Here is a 9877-nt window from a genome sequence, read left to right as displayed (position 1 = left end):
CATAGAGGGGGAGTATCACCTCTCTGGACTGGCTTGAGATGCATCTTTGGATGCATGACAAGGTATGGCTGGCCTTGCTGGCTGCCGTCTGGCATTGGAGGCTCATGTACATCTTGGAGTCAATAATGACTCCAAGATCCCTTTTCGCCTCTGTGCTTTCAAGAAGGGAACTCCCCAGCCTGTATGTATGCTGTGGATTCCTTCTCCCAAGGTGCAGCACTCTGCATCTGTCTACGCTGAACCCCATCCTATTCTTGTCTGCCCACTTTTGTAGTCTGTCTAAATCTATTTGCAGCCTCTCTCTCCCTTCAAGTGTGTCCACCTTGCCCCACATCTTAGTGTCATCAGCGAACTTGGACAGCATGCTTTCCACCCCCTCGTCCAAGTCGCTGATGAAGATGTTAAACAGTGCGGGTAATGTCTGGTTTTAAATGTCTGCAAGCAGCCATATTTTCCAGTTCAGTCCATTACTCGTTATTTTAATCACCGTGAAATTAAGTTTTACTTTTCCTTTCAGCTAGTACCCTGTTCAAGTATTCATATAAATGTGTAAGTGAACTTAGGCACATAGGGCATTTTTACACGTGATCCAGGATGTGGCTCCGGGTGCTTTAATTAGCGAGCCTCGCTAATTAAAAGCGCCTGCATGTCACATGTATCAGCATCCCTGCACTGAAAAAATGGCAGCAGGGTGCTTTGAACTAAAGCTCATCAGATGTGTTTTTATGTCAAAGCACCCCGCCGTCATTTTTTCAGCATGGAGACACACGGGGATGCTGATTCCCATGACACAGAAGGCTGCCGGAGCATGTCAGTTTCTGTGCACCAGCAGAGCACATTGGAGCAGGCTCCCTGCATGTCCATAGGAGCCCATAAGTGTGATTTTATTCCACTCTGCCTGAGTCTCTGAAAAAGTCAGCGTGAATGGTGGAAAGATGGTTTTCCTTTTCTTGTTGCTTTTTTGTGACCCAATCTTAGGAGTAAGATGATAGTGTGTTACAAATGTGGATGACATTAATGGGTTTCCAGGACTTCAATAGAGTGAAATAGAATGGACCTTTGTCCATTGTTTCTTCTTTAGTACCATCTTTTCAGAAAAACTTTTCAGAAAAACGTTTCAGTAAGCTCTCTGAATAAGACATTTCCCTATTTCTTATTACACATTTTGCAGTTCTTTGGGATCTGTACAATTTATAGATGCCATATCTTGTATCCTATATACATGCACACCCAAAAATGAAATGAAAACAATACACACGTGGATACCACTTTATGGTAAGGCAGATTCTTGTTTGAGAATATGGCACTAGAAGGCAAACTTATATATCCTACACAGGTGTAAAATGAAGTCTACTTTAAAATGCATTACTTTTAGAGAAAATATAATTTCAAACCATATAATGTTAGTACCATTAGGCAAATTTAAATTTGTGGAATGTACCCACCCACCCCAGAAATCCCTGATTACAAACAAAAAGCCTCAGAAAGGTTTTAGACCACAGTAATTGTCCGACAATTTTGTCAGCTTCAGTAATTAACTATATGTTCCATTAACTGCCAAGTCTCCAAATCAAACAAAATTATAAGACCAAAACATTTGTGAAGCCACAGTAACAAGCTTGAAGCCTGTCAGGTGCTCACATTATATTATCAAGCTAGTGGATTTCTTTTAATTTACCACAGCAGGTTTTTTTTGTATCTGCTCAAAATATATTATAAAGGAATTTCCAGCCTGAAAAAGTAAATGGAAGGTTTTGCCTTTTATCTATTGGAAGACTTTTTTGCTGGGTTAATAAAAATTCCTGTTGTTAGCCAAGAGCTTAAGCCTGTAAAATTCTGTCTTACCCAATATAATCAAGGCTTGCTAATACACAAATACACCTCATTAATTTCACTTTTCTAACTAAATAAAGTTAGGGTTTACAATTAAAGCTCAGAGTTCTTTTATACTTACCGTTTATTTGGATCTTTTATCAGTAGACCCGAAAGTAATGATTTTGCATCTGAAGACAGAGTTCGAGGAAATTTTATATCCTCCATTAGTATCAGTTCAAATAATTTCTCGTGATCTTGATTGTAGAATGGTAACCTCCCACACATCATTTCATACATGACAACTCCCAAGCCCCACCAGTCCACCGCACGACCATAGTCATTGTCTTCTAATACCTAAAATACAAATAGAAAAAACAGGCATGAAACATGCTATTTTTCAAAAATGTTCTTTTTATTCCATTTAGAATAAAGATTTTCATGAATTTAACACAAATTTCAGTCCCATTGCTGTTTTGTGGGAAATGGAGTCCTAAAACATAGGGCATTAAGAGCCAATGACAATATGAAGCTTCTCACTTCTTACAATGGAACTCAACCCGTGTTGGCTGATATGCTAGTCAGGCTACAGGTTGCTATGACTACACAATTGGTGTATGTGTATAAATGTCTGAGACGGACAGACAAAATACAGAATCTGAAATTTCCTTCTGAAAACAATCTGTGATTATTTTCTCATCTCCGATCTCTAAAATCCTTCTCCAAAACCCCATTTACAATGGCCTCAACTTCAGGAAAGGGAGGTAAGGGCTCTCAGACAAAGTCTTAGCCCCAGCTCCTCTCTAATTTCTGCCTCAGGAAAAGGGAGATAAAAACACCCCTACCCACCTTCTATCTTTTTAACAGCAGAAATGAAGTCTAAAACTAGAGCATGTGGTTATGCAGAGTTTCATTACAACCTGTCCATATGTTGGCCCCCAACCACTACTTCTCTTAACTGTTCCATTATGCTACCTGTAAGCAGGCAACACAGCAGGCCTGAATTGATTCTGATGTATTGATTTATGCTTGCTGACAAAGTTTACATCCCCAGAGGACTATTTCATCTTCAACCTTCTATATCAGTATCCCCCATGGTGAACAGTGATAAGCACCCTATACCAGCCGTTTTCAGTATACCTTCAGATTGAACTACAGACATGTAGGAACATGTAACAGTGGGAAAATGGCTATATATAAATCCTAAAAAATGATGTCTTTGAAGGAGACAACATGTACAGAGGTATAATGCAGACATCTGTTAGAGTGCTTTTACTGGCAAATCCTTTATAAGTCTCAACCAAAAGCCTTAACAATGCTGTAACCATTAAAATAAGAGGAGTCTGTTTATATAAGAGGCACTGTACTTTAAAGCCTCAGTCGTATATTTATTAAAGAAATATACCCTCAAGAGTAGAGGTGGGCAATTATTTTGGCTGGAGAGCTGTTTACCAAGTTTTGGCAAGCTGTCAAGGGCCACATGGGTAGCCCCGCCACCTGACAGGTGCTCCGCCCCCTGGTCACCATTTTGTGACTGGAAGTCCCACTCCCTAACCCCCCGACCTTTGCCACCAGAAGTCCCTCCCTTTGCCCCCAGAAGGACTCCTTTCAGCCAGAGGCTTTACCCTGGGTTCTACTGCACCTGGCTCTTGTCAACTTTGATAAGCTGCCAGGGCAGATAAATATTAATTTCTTAAATTTTTTAGGGACCCCATGGGTGGGATAGAATGGCTTGGTGGGCCACATCCGGCCCGCAGGCCATATTTTGCCCGCCCCGCCATCATTCATAATGCAAACACATGCATGGCAGGTGGTGCAATTTTGGATAGCTGCAATAAAATCTGCAGATCCCAATCCCACATCTGCTGAAACATGCAACCAGCTTTAGCCACCCACCTGGAGCTGCCCAACATAAGCACTGGTAAAAGCACTGGTAAAAGGAAGCTGTGGATCAGGAAACTCCCTAATCCACAGCTGTCCACCCCATGCACCTTGAAATGGCCCATGTACAACTTGCTGCATGTGGGCTACAGATTGAGGAGCCCACGCAAATCTGGGCAAAACATATGCCCATTACAGTTCTGTGCCAGGGGCTGCTTGAGATGGGAGAGCTCCCTATCCCCAGCTGCCTGTGGGCTGGCGACAGCCAGCTCCTCCAGCCCCAGTTGCCTGCAGCACCAAACTGTCACCATGTAGAGCCACAGGCAGCTGGGCACTAGGGATGTCCCCACTTGGTGACAACTAAAGCCCCATCAGGCTGCACAGGGGACTTTAACATACCACATGTTTAAATTAAACCACAACACAAACCAGCCACTAAGATGTTCCACAATAAATGAAGGAATGAAGAGAGAGGCAGGGAGGGAATTCTACCACTGCAGCAAGGTTCTGCAAGCCTCACCACTACAACGCAGCAGCCTGTCTCACCTTGCGCTGCTCCAGGTCAGCCTGGAGTAGTCTGGATAAGGCAGAGGCATTCTGCCACAGCAATATATCTTGATGAGCCTTGGACAGCAGAGCAGCCTACCTCGCTCTGCGCTGCTCTAGGCTAATATGGAGCAAAGCGGGGATATTCTGACATAGTGGCAAGGCTTGGCAAGCCTTGCTGCTGGGACACGGCAACCTGCCTTGCCCTGCACTGCTCTGGACTGATCTGGAGCGGTGTGAGGCAAGGCAAGGGAATTGCCACAGTGGAAACCCACCCCCCCACCCCCCATCAACTGACTGGTGGCAGATGGGGTCTATTCTTCATCTTGGGGAACCCAGTCACAAAAGAATCCCGCGCTCCCCCTCAATTAGCTGTTTGGCAAGGGTGAGGGGGTAATTTTTCAGGGCAGGATTCCCCACAGGACTCCCTGACAGCTTGCCCCTGGGTGGGCTATCAGGGACTCTCTCCCTGGGAGAGAAGGAAGGTGAGGAAGCAGAGGACTGTGGGATCTTGTGTGTCCTTCACATCTGAAAGAAGTGTCCAGGCATTCAAGTTAGATCAGGAGGAGAGAAATCTTCCTCGCAGGTACCCAATCTAATTTCTTGAAGAAGAACCAGTCTCTTCTACAAGGAATCTTGAATGTCTGAACAGCTCCATTTTTTTGTCAAAAGAAAAGCTCTTCTCTCAGCATAAATGTAATGTCCATTCATGGCCTTAATCTATGAGGACCAACTCTTATTACAGGGCTTCTGGCACTTCCCTCTGTAGCATCTGGTAGCTGCCACTGTCAGAAACAGCAAACAGACAGATCCAGTATAGCAATTCTGATGTGCACATGCTGATTTATGCAGTCAAATTCTTAGTCTTCATTATCCTTAAACATCAGAAATAGCTCATTGGAAAAAAAATATATTGTTCAGGGCATTTATGTCACTAAGATCAAGAATAGTACATTTTAATAAGTTATCTTGCACTGTTTACAGTTATGTCAAAACAGACACAGACTCATCAGCGATTTTTATTATATCGTAAGGTGATATTTCCAAAGGTTTTAGTAAGTTTAAAATTAGACAAATGTAAGATAGAAGTACACATGACCAAATGAACTAAAATCACTCTTACTTTTTTAGAGTACTTAAACATTGTACAAGTGTGAGAACAAACCAAACCATTTCCTGAAAAAAATGTATATTCATTTATGACACTTGTATATTACCTCTTTCTCTGCATTAGAAGATTCAGGAGAAACAGGGTATGACAGTTAGTTTGTACTGTTAGCCATTTTCTTGTAAAGAGAGCAACATACATATAATAGTGACATCAGTAGAACAGATTCATATGAACTATAAATTGAGATGTCATTTCAATGTGTGATTTAAAAATAGCAATGGGAAAAAAAACCTTTAATTTCCTGAAGGTATTATCACATAGCCAATAGCTGGAGCATACTGATTCTGGGGCTTTACCTAATTTATGCAGGACTTTACCTAATTATAATAAAAAGTATGACCAACCTTTTGCTGCATTCCCACAACAGCAACAAAACAGTGGTACAAAGAAAGAGCCAAATGTGATTTTTAACCTCTTTTTACATAAAATCATAAAAAAACATAAAAGCTGGATTAACTGCCTCCGGAACCCGCATATTACCAGCCGGGTTCTCATCCCCAGCTGGCAAAACTGGCAACCCTTTATTTCTGTTTAAATACCTGGTTTACAGCCAGACAGAGAAGCAAGTGCATCAAAGGTTTTAGTTTAGGAAAAAAGGGAAAATAGCAATGAAAAAAGGGTGTAAATTATGAAAATGTGTCTGTTTAATATAAATTTAATAAAATTGTATAATACATTCATAATAAGTGCATGCAACTATTTTTTCTTTACATGAAAGAAAGTAAGAACAGAGCTGCAGCTGAAGAATCTTTCAGCATTTCTGGACCATGAAAAGTCAAGCATTGTGGGTGCTCAGTAACTTTTGGGACAAATCCACAAAAAGTGTGCATGTGGGTGTATATTCATGTACATATCATGTATGTATGTATATCATCCTAGTGTTTGTAAAGGCTACTTTAACAATCCTAAAATTTTCACTTTTTGTTCCTAAACTGAATGCATCTGAGGGTCAGGAAAGCTTCTTCTCAATTAGGTACATGCATCTTTAGCATCAACAGTAAACCTATAAAAGCAGCATGACAAAAAGTTATGTAGTCTGAATATGATTAGAGCAATATTTAAGGATTTCCATTAATAGAGTATGTAAGAGCTACAAAGGAATGAGAAGACACGCAAGCAAAGACTATACTGCAAAAAGGCACATTTTCATGAATTAGCTATGACTACAAGTCACATATGCTTCTTTCCCAAAGAAAGCAAACCCATGGCAAGGCAAACCACGTACCTTTCCTTTCCTTACTGACTTTCTCAGGTTCCAAAAAGTTCTATTTTGTCCTGTTCAATATCCACGAAACTTATTAGTTAAGAGGTGTGTATTATAGTATGGATGACATCTGAATACAGATGACACTCAGCTCTGAACGTCTGTTTCATTCTATCAAGTCAGTGCACCTAACAATTTACTGCTTGGAGACTAGAATATAGGTTAACTGAGGCCCATCACCGTGAACTACTGGAAGAGACCTCAAGACATGACAATTATTGTCTTCCTTAAATGAGGGAGTATGCCAGCCATTTGTTAGTAAGCTTCAGAACATAAGAAAGTATGTTGACTACTTTAGCTACCCTGTTGGTCCACAGTATTTAAAAATTCTTTAATTGCAAGCTTTCAGGCACAAACACCTTTCATCAGGCATTGGAGAAAAGATTGTAAAAGTTCTCCTGGGTAGAAATGAAAGCTTGCAATTAAAGAAAGTATTTTTGCAAAAATCTTGTTGGTCTAATAAAAGATATCATCTCTACTACGAGTCCTGACTGCCTTTTCCTCTAGACCAATATGGCTACAACCTGACACATGGAAGCTATTGAATTTTAGCGGATTTTTAAAACATGAAATCTTCATATTTCCCAATCAGGGAGCAACTGTGAACACCTGAAACCTGACATCCTGCTCCTGCCTATTTCAAGATAATTTGCACATCACAAATCCTCACAAGAGGCGAGAGGCTCCATACCAGCTATGAACTTACTGCCCAGAGGAGTTTTTCATCTACTGACTCCTCGGTGAAATCCTATGAAATATGAACTTTCATTTCTACCCAGGAGAACTTTTATAATCTTTTCTCTAATGCCTGATGAAGGGTGTTTGTGCCCAAAAGCAGGGGCGATGTGTAGGGGGTGCACGTGCACCTCAAGTGTGGCAGCGCACCCCTTGCACCCCAAGTGTGGTAGTGCATGTGCACCCCTGCAAAAAGGTGCCATTGACACTGTTGGCAGCGCCTGCAAGCAGTCACCGCTTGCCACTGAAGCAGCGTCTGCGGGCAGTCAGCAATCCCTGCTGGCCACCGCCGCTGCTGCTAGTGGTGCTTGCAGGTGGTTGCCAACACAACTGGTGCTCACCACCCCATGTCCCTTCCACTGACAGTGCCGAAGGTGCCTGCGGGAGCTCCCCATTTACCGCTGCTGTGCTCCTGCCACCACCAGTGTGGCTATGGCCCCCCAGCTGCCAGGGGTACCCACTGTTCATGCCCGAAAGCTTGCGATTAAAGACTTTTTTTTGCAAAAATCTTGATGGTCTAATAAAACATATCATCTCTACTATGAGTCCTGATTGCCTTTTCCTCTAGACCAATATGGCTACAACCTGGATACCTAAAAGATTAAGTAATATTTACGCTCTAGAGAGTCCATTCAGACATCTGCCTCCAGGCATATGTACGTACTTAAGTGTTTTTATGGGTATTTTACAGACACTGGACAGTACAGAGTTGTCAGCCAGGGGTGAGCTCTATATTTACATAAAAATTTGAATTTTTACTATGCTCAAAAGCCTAGAGAGTATAATTATTATGTTTATTATGCAGAGATAGCAAAATACCAACTTTAGCCAACAAAGTATTTTATAGTCAAAGCCACTGCATTTCAGTTGTCTCATGCAGAGGTGTGAAAGGGCAGCTCCATACCCTGAGCAGTTACAGGCACCATGCAGCTAGTGGCAGCATCAGAACCAGCTGCAACAGCCTCTAATTTTGCACTTCTTCCCCTCCCCTACCCCAAAAAGGTGGTTCTCAAGGTTGCTGCCCCAGTCACCCCCCTCAATGGGTGCGTCCACATATGCAATCACATGTGCTTGAAGCAGCTCAAATAAAAGTGGTGCAAATTTGAGCCGGGGCTTTTTGCCTCAGCACACAAGCTTGGACACGAACTTTGGTGTGGGGCAAATTGTGCCACTTGGGGCACAATAACTCTGCCTGCCTCCTCCCGGATCCGCAGCCAGGGGGAGCTAAAGCCTGGGACTAGCACCTGTGCTAGCCCCAGCAGTATAAAAAGCTGCCCTGTGCTGGCCCCAGCAATATAAAAAGCTCCCCTGGCAAGTAGCTCAGGGCTACTTGCTCTCAGGAGCTTCTGGGGCCCAGCCAATTGGTACCTGGGGACACTACCCCTTGTGCCAGCTGGACTGCTGAAGCAGCCCTGAGAGTTCCCTGCACCCTCTACCAGCAGTCTGGCAGTGGGGGCTGCTGCCTGGCTGTGACCTGCTGCCACCTGCAACAGCACGTGGCCCCAAAGCTATGCATCTGCCAGACCCGGATGGAGACTGCACAGCCAGTAGAGGCACCGCCCCTCTGGGCCAGCTGCTAGTGGGCCGTGGCTGCACAGTTGTCTTTGTGTGGCACTCCTAACATGTGTGCCCCTGCCCAGCCATCTGGGAAGCTACCACCCAGAAGATGTTCCCATGTAGTGGCCTGCTTTGAAGTGTCAAAGCATGTCCTCCTGCCCCCAGTGGCCAGGAGGTCAACCACCTCCAGCTGGGTCCCAGGTGCAAGCACTGAGCAGGCTCTTCTGCCTGGCTCCTGCCACTTGCCTCCCTAGCAGGAACTCTGGTGTTCCCTATTTAAAACCTGCAAAATCTCTGAAAAAATAATCCCAAATTCACTCTTTAAAATACCCCCAAATCCATGTTTTTCCACAATTAAAACAAAAGACCACTACAGAGAGAGAGACAGAGATCAGTTGGGAAATGTTTTATTGATATATTTACAGTTGTAAAGCAACTTGGAAGCCTACCAGTGCCTCCATCATCATAATAAAATAAATTCTAATTATCTATACAGTTTGGCATTGACTTTGGGCTTTTCTGTCATAGAAAAATCAGAGCTGCCCCCACCCACTTTGCTCACCAGAATGTGCAATGTTAAACAGCACTGATATGCCACTGCCCTGCCCCTCAATCTCAACCCACAAGTTACCTCCCACCCCATTCTTCTCACTCCTGCCCCACAGGGCCAGGAATGTGGGTGAGGGGTTTTTGGGGGTGGCTTGGGAGTGTGGCGTTTGTAGGTGAATTGTGGGGGGAGTGTGGGTGTGGAAGGGGCTACAAAGCTTGGCTGCTCAGGAGGGATGGGTCCCCTCCCCCACAGGGTGCAACCCCCCCCCGCACATCTCATGGACTGCCCCCCCACAGGGGCCAGATGCCCCCCACAGGGATCACAGCGACTGGGACCTGGGCTCCGTGCCAGGTAAGTAAGG

General features: G+C 43.7%; 1 protein-coding gene across 4 annotated transcripts in view; it reads right to left on the bottom strand.

The window, feature by feature from the left end:
• AKT3 (AKT serine/threonine kinase 3) overlaps positions 1-9877 on the bottom strand; it is a 257736-nt gene that overhangs the window by 25897 nt on the left and 221962 nt on the right. For all 4 annotated transcript variants that reach the window (XR_003093873.1, XM_006022871.3, XM_025203251.1 and 1 more), the window contains one exon: positions 1955-2169. Coding sequence is in view for 3 of the 4 variants with exons in the window: in XM_006022871.3 (XP_006022933.1) it covers positions 1955-2169 (215 nt within the window). In the remaining variant the exon portion in view is untranslated. The remainder of the gene's footprint in view (positions 1-1954; positions 2170-9877) is intronic.

Source organism: Alligator sinensis, unplaced genomic scaffold, assembly GCF_000455745.1.
Source record: "Alligator sinensis unplaced genomic scaffold, ASM45574v1 scaffold534_1, whole genome shotgun sequence".
Taxonomy (NCBI): Eukaryota; Metazoa; Chordata; order Crocodylia; family Alligatoridae; genus Alligator; species Alligator sinensis.
The sequence above is the reverse complement of the archived record's forward strand: the minus strand, read 5'-3'. Positions and strand labels throughout refer to the sequence as shown.